General features: G+C 40.0%; 1 protein-coding gene across 2 annotated transcripts; it reads left to right on the forward strand.

Annotated features, from left to right (window-relative positions):
• Window positions 1-2,732: 2,732 nt before the first annotated feature.
• CDR2 (cerebellar degeneration related protein 2) lies at window positions 2,733-24,162 on the forward strand. 2 transcript variants are annotated; one of them, XM_026650612.2, is made up of 5 exons: window positions 2,735-3,166; window positions 10,786-10,898; window positions 18,446-18,594; window positions 18,873-19,037; window positions 19,866-24,162. In XM_026650612.2, exons 1-5 carry the CDS (start codon window positions 3,088-3,090, stop codon window positions 20,734-20,736), a joined length of 1,377 nt encoding a protein of 458 aa, XP_026506397.1. In that variant the 5' UTR covers window positions 2,735-3,087; the 3' UTR covers window positions 20,737-24,162. The 2 variants fall into 2 exon arrangements, with proteins under 2 accessions (XP_026506398.1, XP_026506397.1); XM_026650613.2 differs by lacking the exon at window positions 18,873-19,037 and having other exon boundaries at window positions 2,733-3,166.
• The last annotated feature ends 97 nt before the right edge of the window (window positions 24,163-24,259 follow it).

A 24,259-nucleotide genomic window follows, 5' to 3' on the forward strand; every position in this document is an offset into this window, starting at 1 on the left:
GGTCTGCAACTGCTTACCCCAAAAAATTAGACAACGGGGTCCTCGGCTTCAGAAAGTTTGTGAACCTTATTACTTCCCTCATAAATCCTTTCTGCAGAAACCAAAGAAAACTCTAGGGCCATACCTAATGGCAATCTGGAATAGCTATTCAAACCACTGGCTGAACTTAGTCCAGTGCATTGCCTAATGAACTGGGCAATATATCTAGTGCTCCATATCAAGGTTGGTACCATATTCCCTCTCGCAAGAAGTGTACCTCTCCAACAGTGCAATGCTGTAAATATGTATGATGATTCCCTTCTACCTCCCTTTCCCCTGGTCAGCCTATATCTATACTAAATCATTAGATTTGACTTTGTATGAATCAGGAAGTGGAAACCAGGTAGGTTTAAGTTCCAAATTCCTAATGGCTACTAATGTACTGGTACATGTGAGCTAGAGGATCCCACAGAGCAAAACAGACTGTTATTTAAGCAGGTAACAGATGGGTCCCACCAGATTCAGCTGACCACCTTCCCACTCAAATAGACTTATAGACTTCAAGGTCAGAAGGGACCATCGTGATCATCTAGTCTGACCTCCTGCACATTGCAGGCCACAGAACCTCACCCACTCCTGAAATCAGGGCTTTGGAGTGGAGCTCGAGCGCAGACCAGTAGGTTTTTGCCCGGAGCTGGAGCGGAGCAATTCAAAAATTTGATTGCTCCAAATACCTGCCTGAAATAGACCCCTAATCTCCGGCTGAGTTACTGAAGTCCTCAAATCATGGTTTAAAGACTTCAAGTTACAGAGAATTCACCATTTACATTAGTTTAAACCTGCAAGTGATCCATGTCCCATGCTGCAAAGGAAGGCAAAAAAATCCCAGCCAATCTGACCTGGGGAAAAATTCCTTTCTGACCCCAGATATGGCGATCAGTTAGACCTGAGCATGTGGGCAAGACCCACCAGGCAGATACCTGGGAAAGAATTCTCTGTACCGACTCAGAGTCCTCCCCATCTAGTGTCTCATCTCCAGCAGTTGCAGATTTTTGCTGCTGGCAGTTGCCGACGGGCCACATGCCATTGTAGTCAGTCCCATCATACCATCCCCTCCATAAAAATATCAAGCTTAGTCTTGAAGCCAGTTAGGTTTTTTACCCCCACTACTCCCCTTGGAAGGCTGTTCCAGAACTTTACTCCTCTGATGTTTTTTTGTCTAATTTCAAGCCTAACCTTGTTGATGGCCAGTTGATAGCCATTTGTTCTTGTGTTCACATTGACACTTAATTTGAATTACCAGAGAGGGAGAGGAGTTTTTATCCCTCTGATGTATTTAGAGAGAGCAATCATACTGCATATTACTTGCTTCTCTCCAAGAAGCAATGACCAGGAGTAAAAGAAAACTAGTACACAGGTAGAGAGACGAAAATGGATTCCAAATGGTAATAAGCCCTGTCCAAACTGTGCTAGCTGACAGATACCATGCTCTACTGCAGGGGTTCCCGAACTGTAGTCTATTGGGCACTTGTTAGCGGTCCTCAGAACTGGCTGGTCACATCTTTTTTACGTCTTTTAAATCACATTAAAATGTAGCTTCAAATACATTATACTTTCTAATGTTGAGTGTAAGCAATTTCTGAAATTGACAGAGATATAACTGCAAATGGAAGGGAAAGAGGTCTGCATGATTTTGAATAGGAGGGAAGGTGAATACATGAAATATAATCCACCTTTACAAAAAAATTAGAGAACCCAAATTCTAATGGTTGCCAAGCATTGCTCCTTTTTAACACTACAGAACTGTGCTTGATAACCAGAAGACAGAAGGGTCTAGTGGACAGTTCACTGGACTAGAAACTTGGAAACCTTTGTTCTCTGTAGAGTTGGGCAAGTCACTGTTCCTTTCTCCAACAGTCCTGCCCTTCCCCATCTGTAAAGTGGGATTATGGTCACCCTTCTTTATAAATATTAAAGGTTTATGGATGAAAAGTACTATATAATTTCTAGGTATTATCATGGATAATTATTTTCAAACATGGTAGCAGCTGCTACCATGCTTCAGTGTGGCCAGAGATTCCTCACCAAACAACAGCACTATGGGAAGTTTACAATAAAAAGACATGGTTGGTATCTGTGAGCTGCAGAATACAATTCTGTTTGAAAGCATTTGAACAGAACCAAGCATTCATCCCTAAGGACCCCAGGATGCTTTATGGACCATACATACACACAGAGATCACTTCAGGGACCACTTAACGGCATACACCTATGAGGCCTCTAGACTCACCTATTCCTATCCCTCTGTACTTCACCACCATTCCCACCCTCATAGCTCCCCATCCCTCTGTACTTCACCACCATTCCCACCCCCCACAGCTCCCAGGGGTGCTGGAACAATTTGTATAGTGGGGGTGCTGAGAGCCATTGACCCAAACTGTAAACCCTGTATATGATGGAAACCACTTCAAGTCAGGGGGTGCTACAGCACCCCCACACCCCTAGTTCCAGCACCTATGATAGCTCCCCCATCCAATCACCCCCACAGGTCCCCATCCTCCCCCAACCCCCATTTCTCCTCAACTCCCCCTTAGCCACCCCGGGAATTAACCCGTCACAGTCTGCCCACACACAACAAGCACTAACCGACTCGTTGTCTCCGCCCTCCGGCCGGAGGCTGCGCAGCTCACTCGGGGGGGCGGAACTTAGCTCCCAAACCCACCTTCTCCCCCACTCCATTGGCTGAGTGGAGGCTTTCTGCACGTGATTGGTCGGTGTTCCGGTCGATCCCTGAGTGGCGGCATGCGATTGGTTATCCGCCGGACAGGTCAGAGTGCCTGTTTTGAATAATCGTTCCCCTGGTAGTAAGAAGGCGGTTGCAGATGCCACGTTGCTGCCGGCTGCGGTGTCGGGCCCGGCCGGGAGAGGGAGGAACTCGGCAAAATCCGGAAGCGCTCGGCAAAGTCCGGCCGCGGCTTTAAAGGAGCTGTGCGATCCCCGGCTCGCCCTGCGCCGCGGTTCGGTTGGCTGTGAGCGCGAGGAGCCTGCGGGTGCCGGCGCCGCTGCCTAGTCCGCCCGTCCGTCCGTGCAGCCGCGGCGGGGGCCGCGATGTTGGCCGACAGCCTGGTGGAGGAGTTCGAGATCCGCGATGATGAGCCCTGGTACGATCAGCAGGACCTGCAGCAAGGTGAGCAGCCTGGCCGGGGCTCCGCGTGGAGGATGCCCGTCTTCTGGGGTCTCGCCCCTCCGGGCGCAGGGGACTGGGGCTCGCTGACTAAGGCGCTGGAGGAGCCTTCTCTGGCGGCGGCTGCTTCAGGGGATGGGGGGGGGCAGGTAAGTCTGGGGGGGGGGGTGCCTGTGGGGGGGGGGGGGGGGGGGGTGGGTCCCGGGGGGGCTCTCGGGGGGGGGGGGCAGGTGAGTCGGGGAGGGGGAATGATGAGGAGAGCAGAAGGGAAACGTGGACCTGGGGAGGGCTGGGACAAAAAGCGGCGAGGAGGGGTGTGAGCGCCCGGGCGGACAGGACGGGAGCGCGCGGCGGGAGGGGAGGAAAAGGACGAGGGAGGGTGCAGAGGACAGAAGGGTCCCGTTGGCCCCGAGAGGCTGGGGGGGGGGTACTCGGAGAAGGGGAGGGGGCTCTCTTGGAGAGGGAGGACATGGGAGACAGCTCTAGGCTGGGGGCGCACAGGAGGAGGGAGAGGGCTCTCTTCTCTAACAATTGAAGCTGCAGGGCGTTTGCCATTATGCAGCTTCTTAGGGGACCGGGGGTTTAACGGGAGGCTAACCAAGAATAGTAAAGTACTGTAAGGCGCAATGGTATCGTGCCACCTTCGCAGTCATGGCTTCTGGGCCGTGTGTGACTGGGTAGGAATACGGACTTCTGCAAAACAAACCCTGCATTTAAAGAGTGGCTTGTGTACCTGGCTTAAGAACTGGTTCTTCCCTTAACTTTGTTCGCTTTTTAGGGGCTAGACTGTGCCACTCTGTGTAATGCTGTACCTCTTACAGAAAGCCGCTCGGTAAAGAGAATGCTTTTGCTTTAGCTGCAGTGCTTGCTTAAAATAGAGTAGCTGTAAATAATACTGCGGGGTTTCCACACCCCGTCACTGCCTCCTGCCTACCTGTAATTAAAGGGCTTGCAATTGATTACATTGTAAATACTAGGATGAGTACTTGTGGCACCTTAGAGACTAACACATTTATTTGGGCATAAGCTTTCGTGGGCTATAACCCACTTCATCAGAAAGCTTATGCCCAAATAAATTCGTTGGTTTCTAAGGTGCCACAAGGACTCCTTGTTGTTTTTGCTGATACAGACTAACAGGGCTACACCTCTGAAACCTGTCACATTGTAAATACTGGAATATCTTTATTATGGTTAGATGGTCAGTTACTGCTCTCAGCTCCTCTTTACACACGTCCTGTTTACAACTTACTGTGAACATTCATTGCATAATTCCAATATGAATTTGCTGATCTTAATAATAAATATGTACCTCTTAGTGCTTTTTCATCAGTAGTTTGCTAAGTATTTTATAAAGCTGGTAAGTAGGCACTGAGGCACAGTGGACTGAATGTATGACATTATCAGTTTTCTTAACTTCTTGTAGGCGTTAATTGGAATGAATGTAGAATAACTTTCTTTGGATTTAACAATGTTTAAAATTGGTATTTAGACTTATTTTTAAAATCCTATGTACATTCTTAAATGGCCAGCTCAGAACTGGAAGATTGAGAGAAGTGGCTTCCTCAAAACTAGATTTAATTAAAAATTGATTTCGCTAAGCTCTTCCTCATATAAACTCTTTGGCGTAGGGGCAGTTCTTTTGTTCTGTTTGTTCAGTGCCGAGCACAGTGGGGTCCTTATCCATGACTGGGGCTGATAGATACTATTACACTATAAAGACTAAAAGTAGGGAAAAAACCCCCACTGTTTTCATACTAACGTCAAGCAGCTAACAATAAAAATTCCATCTCTCTAAGATCAGAATAAGTCTGGAATTTTGTATGTTTTGACCAACTTTACTAACTGTTGAATAGCTATTTTTGAGTGCTTCATACTCAAAAACAATAGTTTTCTTAGATTGTAACTTAATATGATCACATAACCATAAATAGTTTGCTGATGCCTAGAAAAACTGGTGAACCATTTAAAATTATTCTCTAATGATTTAGACCTTTTTTCCAATCCATTGTAAAGCTGTCACTATTCAAAGCCAAACCATAGCTGTGTGAATCACCAAAACTGCCTCATGAAGTGTACTGTGATTCGCTTCTGCCTTATAATGATGTTCCTTTGGTCTGATCTGAATGGAAAATAAGTGGATTAACCTTTTTTTTTAGTATTATTCCTTGTATCAAACTGTTATTTTGTGTTGTACTTATAAGTTCCACCTCACAAGTTAGTGTATTTCAGTGATGATTAAGAGATTCTCATATATCAAATAGACTTAAATACAGATTCTCTCATTAGAAAATGCCCTAAGTGTAAGTGATGATTAGCCTTGCCAAAAAAAGATAATAGTAAAAAAATCACAAAGCAGGAGGTAAACTTCCTGTAAAGGGATTTTTTCCTCATACTGCTTTTTTTAAATGCTCTATTGTCTGCAATACTCTTAGGAAGTTTGAAAATATTTCCCATCACTTTAAAATCTGGCAAACATTGACTTTTTGCCCATTGAGTAGAACTGAAGCTAAATGATGAGTTTTTTAAATCTGCAAATGATTTTTATAGCACCCATTATGTCAAGAGATCTATGCATTAGCGTAATTAAAATTAGCACAGCTCTGGGAATAATATTGGATGCTGCTGCTATGCTGAGAGAGATCAGGATGTTTTTGAGGATCCCTTAAAATTAACTAAAAATCCTAACTCCCTTAGCAGTTGAGTAGTTAAATTTTAACTCTCAGGATTTGAAAATCCCAAGTTCAAAGTAGGTCAAAGTTCAGACCAAAACTTTGATTGTGTTATGAACAATAAACTCCTGAAACTTCCACCTTTAAAAACTGAGAATTTAATATCCAGCCAGACTTCTTGTTAAAGCATAATGTTGCTTGAAGTGAATTTTCATGTTTGAAATATTCAAGAATGGGAGGAGCAATTCCCTGCTTTCGCAGGACTGTATTTTGTTGCAGTGTATTGACTTTCTGAAAAGGCTTCTCTCATATAAGGAAAGTGATCATAATGCTGTTGTTCAAAAACTAACAAAGGATTGAACAGATTACAATCTGGAATGGAGGGTATAATATACATTCCATGGTGACAATTCTAAAGCTTGCTTAAAAGCAAGGATCTGATGGTAAACCAGGACTGCTTAGTAGTCTCTTCTGTTGTTGAAAATATCATTTTGTTGTACAAAGTCCTCTTATGTAGACTATTAAAACACTGGGGGGAGGTGGAAAACTTGACACCTCCCCCAATTATAGTAACGGTGTCAGTATGGTTTGTACTCCCGTGTAATTAAGTGAGAAATGTTTAATGCAATAGAAAGAACAACTTCTAAGTCTCACTTTAGTGTGGACATTCCAGACATAATTAAACATGATGAGGGGCAGAGAGAGAGCTACCAAAATCTTACTCACCTTATTTTACCTAGAGGAGTAACTCATAAATTGACTGACTTTAATTTGCATTATTTAAGTAAGAATGGATGACTGTGGCTCACAATAACTTTAGCCTCAAAGTGAAAAGTGACCTTCCCCACACATCTGTTGGGATTTCATTAACACATTGGCATAAACTTACAGTACCTGAGATCACAGCTAAGAAATTATAGCTGCTGTCCCTCTCTGCACTCATTGTACTGAACCTTTTAAAGAATTTACATTGCTTTGTTTCCTTATTCATCTGGACATCTAAGTCCTATATCTGCTTACTTATTTTTCTTGATTATCCACGCACTTAATGAACTTACTTGGCTGAGAAGTCCTTTCACTGGCCAAACTCCCCTGGACATCAGCATACTTAGTCTGCAGGATCAGTTGAGTAAATTAAAAAAGCTAATACTCTTTAACACATATGCTAATGGGACTGATTATTTTTTTCCCCAAAGATGTTATACACGGGTAGCTCCCATTCATTTCACTGGGGTTTATGGGTGCTCAACCTTGCTGAAAATTGTTTAATTAGAAAGTAGATCCTTTCTGTAATGCTTAAAAATACTGGAGTTTTAGTACAGAACAAAATCTCTCACTTCTTTGCCTGTTTTTAAACAATGGGGTTTGTTTTGGTTTTTTTACACGCATTTTCTTGGTCCTTTCCACCTGTTTTCCTGCCTATCACGAGAAAGCCAACAGATTCTCTGAGAAGAATGGTGAATATTTCCTATAAGAAAATATCAATGCTTCTGTGAATCTTGTGTCAAACTAACAAGAGTATGTTTAAATCTGCAGCATGTACTTAGGTGCTCCATATAGACAGGAATACTTGCATACCACTTTATATGTTTGAAGTGCTGGGTAAATACTAACAATATGTACTGACATTCATGCATATGTAACTTCATGTTTATATGCATAGTTTAATTTCTTCTAACTGCACTTCTAGATACACTTTTTGTAAAGTATGCTTAGATCCATAACACAAATCCAGGAGACAAGCCCAGATCCACAAAGATATTTAGGCTCCTAACTGCAACTGAAATTAATGAAAGTTAGGAGCTAAATACCTTTGAGGATCTGGGACAAAATGTTTAACTTTGTGTGTTCTGAGTAATTCTAAGAGTTATAAACATTCTTTGTTTAACAGAATCTTATTCTGTGCCTTATTTAAAGCATAGAGCCTTATGTGATGACAAAGTAAAAGTTGGAACACTGTATTATTTGAGGTAACAGAAAAAGTTGCTACAAATTGTTGAATGGCTTTAATGATTACATGGCTGCTGGTTACCCAAGGCTAGTGTGTTGTGTTGGTTTAGAATTTGTAAAATAGGATTACATTTGTATAACATTATATAGGGGATTATAGACTCACTGAAGTTAGACTGCAGGAGTTACCCTGAAGAGAGAAATGTGGAAAAATAAAAGGGGCTGTTTCTGACTGCCAGTTTAAACTTTCTTTGCCTCTGGTTAATCAAAATGAAAGTTTACACTTTCTGCCTCTGTAGATTGCAAGGAAACATCAAGCAAAATGTCTTAAGTAAAGTTGGTGAGGATTGGGAGATTTGTAGACAGCCCAGAAAATTAAGCTGTAGCTGGGTTTGCACTTCTTAACAAATGGACTCATGATCAAAATTATTCTTTCAACTCCTACGAGGTTAGAAGAGACGAAAATTCTCCCTTTATTATGACCATTTTATAAAAAGTGCAGGGATATACCCACTACATGGCCTACGTATTTTGTGCATTCTAGAACATACACACCTTGTATTCATAAACAAAATTAACTTAATATTGGCTTATATAACCTTTGGATACAGTAGGAGGGACTTCTGTTTGCTGGGTAATGAACCTTTTGGTTTGAGGAGATTAGCTGTAATCCTAAAAATGACATAAGGAGTGTGATGCAAGAAGATTGCATTGATGTCACTATAGAATGATATACTAACATTTAATTGCTGAACTATTTAGCAGTATATCACCAGAGAACAACTTTATTTCTGTTTTCTTATGTACATCAGTTAATGCCTTGTTTATTTCCCCACTATTCAATTAAATTGTATGGTGTATTTTGATGTATACAATTTACATAAACTTGCTGGAATATCAGAATCCCAGTACAATGTTTGGATGCCATGTTCTCTGGCACTGCTTTTCTACAACTAGTAGTTAACTTGCAAGATATGGGACTAACAACTACTATAGTACAGTGGAGTCTTGGGCCCTTGTCTACAGTAGGAAAAAGTTTAACTTGGATGCATTAAATTTCTAAACATGGGCATGTTATTGTGTATTTAATAGATTTCCCCCCCACCCCTACTGTGGATATGGCCTCTGACTTGCTGCTGTTAGTAGTCATTGGGTGTGGGGTTTAAATTTACTTACTCTTACTGGTGCAGATCTTGCCCTTCTCTTTCATAGAATCATAGACTAACAGGGTTGGAAAGGACCTCAGGAGGTCATCTAGTCCAACCCCCTGCTCAAAGCATTGATCAGTGGCCTTTGTTTTAAGAATCAAATTGCAAGGAATATTTTTTCTTTGCTATTCTCAAAGTAGGAAATAACACCTTTGAGAACAACTTTGTTACAAGTAAAGAATATATAATTCATGGATTATTTGATCTGCTAAAGTACTTTAATATCTCTCCGAACACCCTGTTGGAAGATCTCAAGTTTCTGTGCATATTTGTTTAGGAAGTTCTTTAGCTTATGCATCAGAATGTAGTGATACTTTGAATATTCTGTCTAAGTGAAGGCTGCCCAAATCAATTTTTAACCGGATTTTATTCTATTACAGTAACTGGATAGAGATAAGCTATCAAACTAAAATGAAACAAGATAAAAACAAGGGCATTTGAACTTCCAACCTAAAGAAATATTGGGAGTTCATATTCCAGCCTATTATCTGTACCGCTCCTTATATATTATACATGCTTTTAAATCTTGGCGGGAAGAATTCTAAATTCTCCTTGGTTTGTCCTTCCTTGTATTCTGGCACTCTGCCATTTATGATGATAGTTCCATATATCTAAAACTTAACAAGATTGTATTGCCAGCTTGCATGTATATGACAATCTGGTCATGGTCCAAGTGATGTGAAAGAGGTGGAAAATTACAAACTTTGTATAAGGAATTGCAATGTAGCTATTGGATTCTGCACTTATCTTCTATATGAAATATAATGCTATGTTTGGGGGGGGGGTTACTACTCTAGCAATAACCTAGATTATTGATCTCCATTGTCACACAAAGTGTGAGATGCATGCAACATAAGGACTAATAATGTGCTACTTATTGCATATCATTCTTTCATAAGCTTGGAATTTACTAATCCAGGCTATAGTTAAAGGAGGGCATCCAAGTTTAGATGTAGTCCCTGTATATGTGTGGATTCCTCATTCTTTAAAAACAAAACAAACGAACAACTGCAATATTCATAGGAACTCTGGAGATTGCTGAGGAGGATTAGGCTGAGTTTCAAATATCTTTAAGAGAACAAATAGCATTTAGAATCTTTTTGAGAAAAGGAAACTAACCATTGTCTGGTGCTGTTTATAAGTCGAGAGACACAATACATATTTGAGCACATTATCTAACTTCCTATTTCATCAGAAAAAGTGTTTGTTTGAAAATCTTCAGCTGATTGTCTAATGGTGCTGCATGGGCTGGGTTGCCTTTTGGGGTGGTTGGAGGAGCAAGGGGACATCAAATATTGTTCCAGGCCTAACCTAACCAGTACTTAACAGGCCTTCTTGCTTTTTACTCCCCTCTCAGAATGGGTTTAGCAGTTAGCTAATTGAGGGATCTAGGGTAAGAGCTACTTGTTGGTACACTACTGGGACTCATGTGTTTATGCTGCTCTCTGCTTACCATGTCGGGAGCATCATTCCCATTCATCCTCATCTGCATAGGGGACAACGTGAATGGGCAGATGTAGATGGGGAATGACAGAAGGCAAAGAGTGATCAGGTGAGGAAAGTAAAACTAATGTGGTGGAGAGGAGACTAAAAAGGATGGAATGAATGAGGGGAAAAAATGGAGAATTAGCCTCAATCTCAAAGAAGTTGTATTGTAGCATAATAGCTTGTACTTGGACACAGTTATAACTACCGTAACTCTGAGAATTTAATTGAAATAACATAGTAATGGTCAGATTGCACAAACTGGGTCTTAAAATTTACAGGCAGATTATTTATTTATTTATTTATTTAGATCTGCATCTTGCTGCTGAGCTTGGGAAGACATTATTGGATCGTAACACAGAACTGGAGGAATCTTTGCAGCAAATGTATGCAACCAATCAAGAGCAACTACAAGAGATAGAGGTAAATTTTAAGGAGTATGGGTGAGTTCTATTGCAGAGTTTGATAATCTTGTAGTGTGGACATTGAAATCATTTGGATACCATGAAACTTGATTTTGATGTGGTATTATGACTCCTTCAAAACTTCATCTTCCAAGAAAACATTCTGAATGCCTCTTGCAGTTAATTTTAGTCTGATTCTAAAACTTCTAAAGCTTGATAACATGCATAGACACAGTTTCCTCTCCTTAGTAGAATCTTTGTATCTTCACTAAATTTAACTTCTATAACTATAATGACAAGTACCAGTTGTGTTTGTATAAACTAGCTGTTTCAGAATTTTATACTGTTTAAAACAAGGGTTTCTCTATATAAATACATGATGTGGGTGGATTACTTTTCTTAACAAATCCAGAAAATACATGTAGAAGAAATCTGTAGGTTTTTGAAAAGCCTGCATTATTTGAAATAGTATGACTAGCTGTTTCCACAAATATCTTCATACGCACAAAAATTGTAAGTTTAACAAATGTTATCATGCCGTACGCAAAAGGCTTCCTGTAATTACACAATAGAGAGCAGTGATATTTTTGCATGCTGTATATTTAATATTTTAGTCTGATCAACAAGTATTAAAGTCAATTGCAAAGAACTTATTCTATTTACAGTGTTTTCAGCATTTCAATCATCCATTGATATTAATTTTAAACTTTTAAATTAATGAAATGAACTGTGAAATGAACTGACTGGTAATTAAGAAGAATCTACATAACTGAATAGTCCACATGATACAAGTAGTATTAAAGCAGTCATCAATTTAAAGTAAAGTGTATATATCTGCCTCCAATTTAGAGAATGTTGAAATGATCTTTCAGTACAATAATGGCAGTCACTACAGCTTTAATCCAACATTTGTATTAGGTTGCATATGGAAGCAAATAATGCTGTGTTGGTGGTAACATGGCATTTTAAATTCTAGGATGCTTGTAGGTGTCCCACGTTAGCTGTTTTTTTTTTCCCAAGAAAATTCATACAACAAGTGCACAGTATAGACAAAAAATGCCCTCTTCTAAGGATACCTTTGTATTGCTGATTATTGACATACCTCACACAGCTTACTTGACTTTTTTCCCCCTATTAAATCATGGTAGATCTAGTCTCTATATCCAGCTCATTCTGCAATATAGAGGACATCAATAAAGTAAAACAATGCTGGAGTTAAAGCTACCAACCACAAACAAACCCAGCCTATCTGCATTTGTTTATGCAGAGCCCTTGAAATGTCTCCCGAGTCCCCCGAGTCTAAATGGTTCACAAATAAGATTGATCCTTAGGGTCTGAAGTATGTAAACTCTTAGAGCAACTACACAAACTATTAGGTCTCCCACTCTGATGTACATTAAGGTGCAAGGAAGGGCAATGAAAATGATGAGGGGGGTATGGAACAGCTTCTATATGAGGAGAGATTAAAAAGAATGGAACTATTCATTTTAGAAAAGAGATGACTAAGGGGGATATGATAGAGGTCTATACAATCATGAATGGTACGGAGAAAGAGAAAGTTTTATGGTGTTTACCCCGTCACATAACACAAGAACTAGGGCAGTAGTTCTCAAACTTATTTGATCACCCCCCCCCTTCTTCGTGTATGTAGTAGTTATGCCCTCTTCTCCCCTACTATCCCCCAGCCACACAAGTACATATGCCCATATACGCAGCAGCGCTTCACTTGAATCATTTTTTGCTTCTTTGTTTTTCACGTGAATTTTTTTCTGCTGCATGAATGAGCCAATGATCCATTGTAATAAGAGCAAAAGCAAAACAGTGATTGTAGTCCATACTTAAATAAATGTGCACACTGTATCGTAGCAAACGGATTAACATGCAGATGGCAACGACTTTGTATAATGCTAAGCAAGCCTAACAGATATCTGTCAAAATGCACAGTGCCATCTAGAGCCAAATGCACAGTGCTATCTGATATGTCTGGAGGAATCAGCTTTGCTAGTTACTTGTTGCTGTGGGTCAAATGTGTGCAGTAAGATTTTTCCCCCCCCCCCCCCCGACGAAAGATTCTCAACTCCCTCCTGAATACATTCCACACCTCCTAGTTTGAGAACCTCTGAACTAGAGGGAATCACCCAATGAAATTAATAGGCAGCAAGTTTAAAAACAAACAAAAGGAGTACTTCTTCACAGAACACACAATCAACCTGTGCCAACAAGTATCACTGGGTTCAAAAAATAATTAGATCTATCCTCCATGAAATTATCTGTCAATGGCTACTAGCCAAGATGCTCAGGATGCAATCCCAGGCTCCAGGTGTCCCTAAACCTCCAGCTGCCAGAAGCTGGGACTGATGATGGGGGATGGATCACTTGAAATTGCCCAGTTGTGTTCATTTCCTCTGAAGCATATGGCACTGGCCACCATCAGAGACTGGATACTGGTGGACCATTGGTCTGACATATGGCCGTTCTTATGTCCATCACCTTGTAATGCACTCATTTTACAAAGAGACGGTGAAGAAATGCTATAATCTTGCCAAAAGAATAAACTGAAAAAAATCTGTCCTACACACGTTACTTGAGAGTAGCTATCTAAAGAGCCTTGTTGCGTCTGCTTTATTCGTGTAGATTTCTTGAGAGCTTATGTAAAAAAAATACTGATTTAACCTGATCTTTATTACAGTCAATTAGCGTTGCGCATAATACAACTTGTGTATGTTTCATTTCAAAAGACAACTTCCTTGTCTTCGCTGCATAGGAAGGGCTAAGGGAATTGAAACATGTAGAACTGTTCATAATCTTATTTTGAAGATTAAAACTAAAGTTTTAAACACTTGACATCATTAGGTATTTAGTCTCTGATCATTATATCTGACCTTTGCACTGACACGTATGCTAGTAACTAATCATGATGGATATAATAAATGGTGCAATAGCAGATTAAAACCAATGCCAGAAAAACTTAACCAAGACTGTTCATGAATCTTGGCATCTCTTGTAAATCCAAATGTGGTGCGTTACAGCTCTCCTTTTCATAATGATCTAGTGGAGTGTAAGCCTGCTTGGCAGTGTTTCCCTTGCAGTTACATATTAAGTTTTCCTATTTCCCTTGCAATTGATGTAGATGCTAGTGTGAATTTCTGAAATATCAGGAAAGCCAGTACAAACTTTGATGTTTGCATTTGGGGTTTCTGCTCTCATCTCCTGCATGATATTTTCAAGTTACGCTGACATCAGGCATGCAAGGTGAGATGAAGTGTAGTTCCTTGAGAAAGGGAGTAATTTACTCTTTCTCCCTCATGTTCCATTCCCCCTAAAGTATAGCCTGTCAGCATAGGCTACCACTCAGTGGGTTCTTTATTATGCATTAAAGCACCTAAATTCAGAACTCTAATCTTCACGTTTATATGCTTAGTCACCTTTCCCTGTTGAAGAAACCATAAACGTTTCCAATTTCTTTGAGACTAGCAGACAGGGAAAGTTAATCTGAAATGGGTCACACTGAGATTCTGTTGGTTAATCCACATGCTATTCTTGTGTGAATCCTGTGTCACGTGCCCGGGGGTTGCAAAAAGATCTAACCAACAGCTATCCGATTGATCTTTTAGTAGTTTGTTTGTAGCAGTGCATAGCCCTAGATTAACTTGTAATCGCTTCTTAAATTACCTAAAATGTAAAGCCATCAACCTTCTAATGCAGTAAAAGGTTAAGTAGAATATTAGAAGCTTTGATTACATAATTAGTAGGTCACTTACAAGAGTAATTGCTCCTAATCTAGAAATCTTTCAGACAACTTTGATGTGGATGATTTTGAACATTTAGCATCCAACTGTGTAAAATGTGGTTAAATTTAGAACCTAATACTTCAAGAAATATTCTATGTTCAACTTCTTTAGGACAAACTAGTTCATGATAACGTGAACTTGATTTTAAACTTATTCTAAAGATCATGGAGCAAATAACTAAGCAATCAATTTGCAAACACCTAGAAAATAAGGTGATAAGTAACATTCAACATGGATTTGGCAAGAACAAATCATGTCAAACCAACCTAATGGCTTTCTTTGACAGTGTAACAAGCCTAGTAGATAGGGGGAAGCGGTAGATGGGGTATATCTTGACTTTAGTAAAGCTTTTGATACCGTGCTGCATGACCTTCTCATAAACAAATTGGGCAAATACAACCTAGATGGAGCTACTTTAAGGTAGGAGCACCCCACTGGTTGGAAAACCAGTCCAGAGAGTAGTTATCAGTGGTTCGCAGTCAAACTGGAAGGGCATATCAAGTGTGGTCTCACAAGGATCAGTTCTGAGTCTGGTTCTGTTCAATATGGCATAGAGAGTACACTTATAATCTTTATGGATGATACCAAGCAGGAAAGGTTGCAAGTGCTTTGGAGGACAAGATTAAAATTCAAAATGATCTGGAGAAATGGTCTGAAGTAAATAAGATGAAATTCAATAAGGAAAAATGCAAAGTACTCCACTTAGGAAGGAACAATCAGTTGCACATATACAAAATGGGAAATGACTGCCTAGGATGGAGTACTGCGGAAAGGGAGGTGGAGGTCATAGTGGATCACAAGCTAAATGAGTCCATGTAGCACTGTTGCAAAAAAAAGCAAACATCATTGTGGCATGTATTAGCCAGAGTGATGTAAGCAAGACACAAGAAGTAATTCTTCCACTCTGCTCTGTGCTGATTAGGCCTTAACAGGAGTATTGTGTCCGGTTCTGGGTGCCACATTTCAGGAAAGATGTAGACAAATTGGAGAAAGTCCAGAAAAGAGCAACAAAAACGATTAAAGGTCTAGAAAACATGACCTTTGAGGGAAGATTGAAAAAATTGGGTTTGTTTAGTCTGGAGAAGAAGACTGAGATGGGACATAACACTTTTCAAGTACATAAAAGGTTGTTACAAGGAGGGAGAAAAATTGTTTTTGTTAGCCTGTGAGGATAGGACAAGAAGCAATGGGCTTAAATTGCAGCAAGGAAAAGAGACGGCTAAGGGGAGATATGATTGAGGTCTATAAAATCATGACTGGTGTAAAGAAAGTAGATAGAGAAGTATTATTTACTACTTCTCATAACACAAGAACTAGGGGTCACCAAATGAAATTAATAGGCAGCAGGTTTAAAACAAATAAAAAGAAGTATTTCTTCACACAACGCACAGTCAACCTGTCGAACTCTAAAGAGCATTCAGGAATTAGTGTGTATGAGACGGTTGCAGTTTTGAAAACAAGTCTAACATAAGAAAGGCCGTACCGGGTCAGACCAAAGGTCCATCTAGCCCAGTATCCTGTCTACCGACAGTGGGCAATGCCAGGTGCCCCAGAGGGAGTGAACCTAACAGGCAATGATCAAGTGATATCTCTCCTGCCATCCATCTCCACCCTCTGACAGACAGAGGCTAGGGACACCATTCCTTACCTGTCCTGGCTAATAGCCATTAATGGATTTAACCACCATGAATTTATCCAGTTCTCTTTTAAACTCTGTTATAGTCCTAGCCTTCAGAACCTCCTCAGGTAAGGAGTTCCACAAGTTGACTGTGCGCTGCGTGAAGAACTACTTCCTTTTATTTGTTTTAAACCTGCTGCCTATTAATTCCATTTGATGACCCCTAGTTCTTGTATTATGGGAATAAGTAAATAACTTTTCCTTATCCACTTTCTCCACATCACTCATGATTTTATATACCTCTATCATATCCCCCCTTAGTCTCCTCTTTTCCAAGCTGAAGAGTCCTAGCCTCTTTAATCTCTCCTCATATGGGACCCGTTCCAAACCCTTAATCATTTTAGTTGCCCTTTTCTAGTGCCAGTATATCTTTTTTGAGATGAGGAGTCCACATCTGTACGCAGTATTCGAGATGAGGGCGTACCATCGATTTATATAAGGGCAATAATATATTCTCAGTCTTATTCTCTATCCCCTTTTTAATGATTCCTAACATTCTGTTTGCTTTTTTGACCGCCTCTGCACACTGCGTGGACATTTTCAGAGAACTATCCACGATGACTCCAAGATCTTTTTCCTAACTTGTTGTAGCTAAATTAGCCCCCATCATATTGTATGTATAGTTGAGGTTATTTTTCCCAATGTGCATTACTTTACATTTATCCACATTAAATTTCATTTGCCATTTTGTTGCCCAATCACTTAGTTGACAATATACATGTGTGCATCTTGGTTAACTCTTCTTTGCCAGAGGATGTTGTGATGTCCAAGACCATAACAGGGTTCAAAAAAGAATTACCGGTAGATAAATTCATGGAGGATAGGTCCATCAATGGCTATTAGCCAGGATGGGCAGGAATGGTGTCCCTAGCCTGTGTTTGCAGGAAGCTGGTAATGAGCAACAGGGGATGGATCACTTGATGATTACCTGTTCTGGTCATTCCTTCTGGGGCACCTGGCACTGGCTACTGTTAGAAGACAGGATACTGGGCTAGATGGACCTTTAGTCTGACCCAGTAGGACCGTTCTTATGTAAGGGCAGTTTAGGTTGGACATTAGGAAAAACTTCCTGTTGGGTAGTTAAGCACTGGAATAAATTGCCTAGGGAGGCTGTGGAATCTCCATCACTGGAGATTTTTAAGAGCAGGTTAGGCAAACACCTGTCAGGGATGGTCTAGATAATACTTAGTCCTGCTGTGAGTGCAGGGGATTGAATTAGATGACCTTCTGAGGTCCCTTCCAGTCCTACAAGTCTATGGTATTTCTGGTCCAGGAATGACTTAGTGCATATTTGTATGCAGGATACCTGGAACTTTGAAGTATTTGTGTGTAGTAAAATCCATATAGACGTGTTCAGCTGTGGGAAAGCCTAAGGTGTTTCTAATACCAAGGGATTTAAAGATGGTTTATTACTCTTACGTAGGAAATCTTTATCCTAGGCTTTCTAAAAGCAGTTTCACCACTACAAAATAAACAACCTGCTAAGTTTCTTGAATAAAGAGGATTACACTGAGAACATTTCATACAGAATTAAAAAAGCAGGAGACCTTTGATTGGGATTATATAAACTAGAATGCCCCTTGTGGGTAATTAAAGTTTGTTCTAATTTGTACTTCCTGATAAATAGTAACCCAAATATCATTAGTTTACAGTTTTAAGACTAAACTAAAATCAGTTTCCTTAAACTTAGGGCAGCTTCATACACTGAGAAATTTATTCTGATTTGAAAGGGTTTGCCCATGCAAAGTATAACCCCAGTGTTGCAGCTGGTAAATTGCATAATTACAAACTGGAAGTTGTAATTTAAATCATCCTTATTCTAATTTAAGGAAATCTCATGTGGCATGGTGTCTTGCTATTTACTCTGAGATTTAAAAGTGCTAGTGGGCTCGTTTGTGGAAAACACTCCTGAGCTATTTAAGGGTACAATGTCTTTCCACAGTTCTGCAATCAAAACTAATGTACATTGTATTATTCTTGACATTTATGGGAAACAAACTGAAAATCCTGATTTAAAAATTTAAAGTTAAAACTTACACTAAGTAGGATTAAACATTTTTAGCAGTGTGAAGATGGTAACTGCAAATTATCTTCTAGTACCTTACAAAGCAAGTGGAGCTCTTACGTCAGATGAATGACCAGCATGCAAAGGTTTATGAACAGCTGGATGTTACAGCAAGAGAACTGGAAGATACTAATCAAAAACTAGTTGTGGATAGTAGAGTGTCACAACAAAAGATATTAAGGTAACTAAAGTTTTGTGGAGCAACTTTTTTTTTATATATATAGAGGAATTGGAATGGAATACTAGTCTGACTGCATTAGTTTATGCATTTTTGGGTGGCTGGTTATCCAGTTGTCTAATCACTGGGCTTTTGGGTTGAGTATGTGATTTTGATTGTTACTGGTAACTGTGGAGCAGTTTCCAGAGGAAGAAACACAAAACTGAGTGGATAGTGACTGAGCTCATGCCCTTGACTTAACATGACTGGCTTTAACAGCTTTATATGTTCATGAACTTCAGCCTGACAGAGACTATTGAAAGTCTGCAAACCCATATAGATGACCTTCAGAGACAAGTGGAGGAACTGAAGAAATCTGGACGAGGCCATCTGAACCATGAGAGATCTGAGCAGCCACGATCAGTGCACAGCTTCTCATGTTTGAAGGAGCTGTATGACCTTCGCAAGTAAGACGCTAACTCAGTGATGTGTCATTTTATTGTGCAAGCAGATTTTTTAATCTTTCATCCATTTGTTTGCAGCAGAGAAATCAGACGTGCATTTCTAAAAAAATCTGTGTCACTCCAGACAAATGAGTTAAGACCAAAGCAGTCTTCACAAGTCTACTTTTAAGCTTTAATATTGACACTTCTATAGTGCATACTCAAGAGGTGATTTTTTTTTTTAAATTAGAATTACAAAACATGCTTGTATGAAACTTTGTCAGATTTCTGACAGTGGATTTTATGACCATTCTGGTCATTCATTAAGGTTTTATAGTGGAAATGCTGAGACTTTTAAACTGCAGGGTATGGATATCTTAGTTTGCAGATCCATTTCATTATGAGAATTGTACAAGTTAAAAATAGGGAAAATGTATTGGATTATCATGCAGTCTATCTTCTTCCAGTACTAGGAATGTCCTGTAGAAAACTATATCTTGTGGCCTCAAAGAAATACTCTAAAAAAATCTCAAGAATTCTGGTTAGAGGTCTCCATGTACAGTAGATTTTATATCTACAATTTGGTATTGCAATTAAGCAGTTGCCACACCACCTGAACTGGGAACCATGTATCACTGGGTACTGAATTTACTAAAGCCCTGTAGAAAAGCATTCTATTTGATTATTGAGGCATTGTAACTTTGTACAAATAGATACCTTAATGACCAATCTGGTTCTGTTTGGAAACCATTTTTTTTCAACAGTGAGTTTAAATTCAATCTCTGTATTATCCAGAAGAGGCAGCCTAAAAGTCATAGGAAATCTAAGCTCTGACACTTTTTGTTTCTGCAGGTATTTTGTTTACGATCATATTTTTGCAGAAAAAATTACTTCAATGGATAGTCAGCTGAGTCCCATAGAAGAAGAAAATGAGAACTTAAAAAAGGCTTTGACTGTATTACAAGCCCAACTTAATCTTGAAAAGGAGAAAAGAGTGACGATGGAAGAGGAATATCAACTTGTGGTAAAGGAGAACTGTGACCTTGAACAGAGGCTGGTTGATAAAGACTTATACCGGGCTCGGGCAGAAGAGCTTGAATTAGAAGTGGCTGAAATGCGGCAGATGTTTCAGTCTGAAAACACATTTGTCAACAGCATGGAGAATCTAGTTCCAGAATCATTTTTTATTTCATTTAAAGAGTCTTTAGAAAGGGAAATTAGTCAAAGCCCTTCAGAGGATGCATCCTTGACTGTCCCCCAGCTTGATAAAAGGGCCCTAAAAAGAAGCAGCAGTGAGACCTTCCTAAGCAGTGCTGCAGGAGGAGACCTTCTAAAGGGCCATGAAGAAACCTGTATTAGAAGAGCTGAAGCTGTGAAGCAGCGAGGCATCTCCTTGCTTAATGAAGTGGACGCTCAGTATAATGCTCTGAAGGTTAAGTACGAGGAACTTCTGAAGAAGTGTCAAATGGATGAAGATTCTTTGAAACATAAGGCTGTACAAACCTCAAAACCGTATTCCAAAGACACTAGTGTGGGGAACATCCAGTCTGACCGTTCAGCTACTGATCAAGAGTATGGAAATGTTGAACTAACGGGCTCACCCACAAATGCTATACCTGAATATAAAGCTCTCTTTAAGGAAATTTTTAGTTGTATCAGAAAAACAAAGCAAGAAATAGATGAACATAGAACAAAATATAAGCGTTTCTCTTCTCAGCCCTAACACTTGTTTGTATTAACTATGCTGATGACCTGTTTTCCCACTGAAAAGTTCTGTATTAGTCCAGAAGGGAAACATTAAGGGTCCCTCTGGTGTTTGTATGTATCTTGCTGTCACATGTGTACTCCCTTCAACTTGAATGTATGTTCACTTTACTTGTAAATATGTATGATATGGTCAACCCATTAGTCAGTTGTATTCTCTGTGCACGCAATGACCCCTACCACACAGTAAAAGTTAATTGTTCAGTGGTAGTTGTTGGCAGTCTTAAAAGTAGAAATTTGGCTTCATTTTTGCATACTACGTTTGTCCTCTCCACAGCAGCAATTGACAATCTAGCTCACTACGCCCAGTATGCTACAGAAGCTGTAGACCTAAGGAGCAATGATTGTATTATACTTTTTCCACTGTGGGAAATTTGGAGTAAATTTTTTCCTTACTTCACAAACCAAAAAGGTTTTGTTCAGTCTTAGCCTTGTGGCTATTTTTGTGTACTAAAATCCACCTGTGGGGAAACCTCTGCTTCAGACTGAAATTAGTAGTCAGTCTAAATGTATGTGCCCTGGCAGAGATGAGTGGAAACTGGCACAGCAGCCTGTATTAGGCTTAATTTATGCCAGTTTTTCATACCAAGTTTTCATATGCACTAAACTCTTTCCCCTTAGCATAAATGTCTTTATATTAAAAATGGATTAGGTGTAAAGGTATGAATATTTGAGATAGTTCAATGTTTAGGGCACTCTGTTTTAAGGCAAGATACTGTGAACTATGTATATTGTCACTGATCTACTGTTCCTTAGTGGTACTCCTAAAAGTGCATTTTTGTCATGTGATAAGATGGAACGTTACAATTTGTGGTAGCTTTGTCGTGGAGGAATGGCTTTCTTTAGTCTATAAAGCCTCCTACTCCAAGTGTTTTAAAGGAGACTGGACAAGTAAGTTTATCAGATGGTGGTGTTTATCACTTTACACCATTTTAGCTCAAGTATGTGTAGACCTATTTAGTATCAGCAGTAAAAACAAAAACCACCCCAAAACACCTCTTTAAGAACCAGATTACAACATGTAAGAGATGAGGCCAAGATGTAATTAAACACTCCTTGCTCCTTCCTCCTCTTTCCATCCCTCCTTCCCAATAAAATAAAGATTGCAGGACCAACTTCAGCTAATGAAAATGAAGAATATGGATGACCACTGCATCAAATGGGAGGAGGAAAGGCAGGAGAATGGTAAAGGCTGAGAAACCAAGAAGGAATGGAAGCCAGATAACCAGCACTAAAAGGTGATCTGATAATTTTACAAGAGTAGTAATGTGCTTAACTCTTTAAAGTGTCGAGTGTTCAAGTCAATGTTTGCTATGGATAAACATCTGGCTACTTGAGTTGCCTAGATAAATCAAACTGTTGGCACATGATGTTAAAAGAAACTTTACAGCTGTCGTTAAGTTGCTGCTGCTATTATAAATTCTTGTCTGCTTCATGTACAGTGTAAGTTAGTCTCCAGTTATTTTATACTTGTCCTTCAGTAAGACAGTATTCAGTTTTACAGGTTAGACACTTACACTGTAAGCAGTTGTGTACTGAAATAAACCCCTATTTAAAAAAAGAATTCTAAATTATGAATACTTTTCCGAAAGGCAAAAATCCCCACAGCTAAAGTTACTGGGCGTGTGCTGCTAACTTTGTCCAAATGTGTGAAACTACAACTAATGCAAAGAAGGAGTTCTTAAAGTAAGTGTGCATGGCATCTTCATTTATATATAGATTCACCTCCTGCTCCCAGCAGGGATTTCACAGACTTGCTGGCCTATACCACCCTTGCTTAGATGAAAAAACTAATTAGGGAACTAAATTAAAGACTTAAGTGGGGGGGGGGGGGGGTTGACTAATCTCTCCTTTTCCTCTCCCCCATTCCAGTTCCCTCTAGGTGAGAAAGTTGCTTCCCTGTACCTGTTCCTCTGGTACCAGCTCCCTTTATAACTTGCATGTTGCTTGGCTTCTCTGTACCCTTGGGGATGGCTGTCTGTTTCTCTGCTCATTATGTAGCAAGGGCATCTAGTGCAGGCAGCAATGTTAGCACCTTGTTCTGCACTTTCAGTCTGGAGGACTCTAGAAGCAGATGGGAACCTGCTGCCACAAGTGGTTCACCACTCATTTGTGTTACTGTAGTGCCTGGGAATAGGAACCCTACTCAGAGCAGGCCTCTACTGGGCTAGGTGTGTATAAATGGAACAAAGAAAAGCCCTAGCCCAAAGAGGTTTTAGACTATGTCTACACTACTGTGGTAAGTCGACCTATGCTACGCAACTCCAGCTATATGAATAACGTTGCTGTCGATTTGGTGGGTCTTCACTAGACCTGCTAAATCGACGGCTGGTGGAGCAATTTCAGAGCATTGATCCTGGCTGTAGTGTAGACATAGCCTAAGACTGACAACAACTGGATTGAGACAGTATAAGGAAACAATGGGGCACTAGTGGTCAGTATATGTTGTGGCATCAGTAGCCAGCCATTACGCTGTCTGTAGGCATCACAGAAGGGAGGGTTTTGAAAGAGGATAACAGTTTTGAAGACATGTACAGGGAAGCTCCTCCCAACTGAGGGGCAACATTGACAAAAGCACAAAGGAGCTTGTTTGAAAATTTAACAACTGGGTGATGGAAGCACAGGCTGAGCTAGGGATGGGAGTAATTTCAATACTGAATAAGAAGGGTTAGGCAGGTTGGGAAGGAGGAAAAAGGCCATGATCAGCATTCCTGCCACTTCAGCCTCATTTTGTACTGTACGTGCTTAGTAACTTCAGTATCTGATTTGTCAATCATGTCTATCAATCAACAGCTGGGTAACTACTAGGAGCAATCAAATGGATCACGGTTTAATGAGGAGCTTGGTATACACCAGGCATTTGCTGTCTGCAGTCCTCCCTTTTCTAAGCCAGTTATCAGATATGGCTATACCAACCTCCTTTCATATATACAACAAAATTATCAGTGGTACAGAACTATTGCACCACCAAAGCATCTGCTGTCACTGGATAAGTGGTTGGGTTTTTCTGTTTGTTTGGGGGTTTTTTGTTAAAAGGGGAAGTCACTCAACCTACCAGTTCCTCAAAAGTATGCATCTAACTTTCAAACACTTACCTGTTCTATACAGCACCACAAAACATACAGGGTGCTAACAGTACAGATGAAGACAAGTTCACCATGAATCAAATTCAAAGTTGAGACAACAGAGTGGGAAGGCAAAGATGACTGTTTTTGGGTAACTGATGCTTGAAAATATTTTGTTACAGCTTAATTCTGAAGCGGGAATGTGTTGGAAAAGGTACAACATATATAAATACTAATCTATTCATGAATGCTGCTACATTTGACAAACTTTCTGGATACAGTTACAGGAATAGATAGAATTGTCATTGCTTGTTTGAGCACCATCAGTATAGCTACAATCACCTTATAAGCATTCAGAAAAATACATGCGACTTCAGAGGCAATAATCAGTTTGAAGCTAGTTTGCTCTTGATGGAC

This window comes from Terrapene carolina, unplaced genomic scaffold (genome assembly GCF_002925995.2).
Source record: "Terrapene carolina triunguis isolate 2854851 unplaced genomic scaffold, T_m_triunguis-2.0 Scaffold93, whole genome shotgun sequence".
In the NCBI taxonomy this organism is placed as follows: domain Eukaryota; kingdom Metazoa; phylum Chordata; order Testudines; family Emydidae; genus Terrapene; species Terrapene triunguis.

Excerpts from the sequence above, each read along its gene's own strand:
- CDR2 (XM_026650612.2), top strand. The coding sequence starts at position 3,088 with ATGTTGGCCGACAGCCTGGTGGAGGAGTTCGAGATCCGCGATGATGAG. Across the intron at positions 3,167-10,785 it reads TCAGCAGGACCTGCAGCAAG|ATCTGCATCTTGCTGCTGAG; the intron begins GTGAGCAGCCTG and ends TTATTTATTTAG. Across the intron at positions 10,899-18,445 it reads AGCAACTACAAGAGATAGAG|TACCTTACAAAGCAAGTGGA; the intron begins GTAAATTTTAAG and ends ATTATCTTCTAG.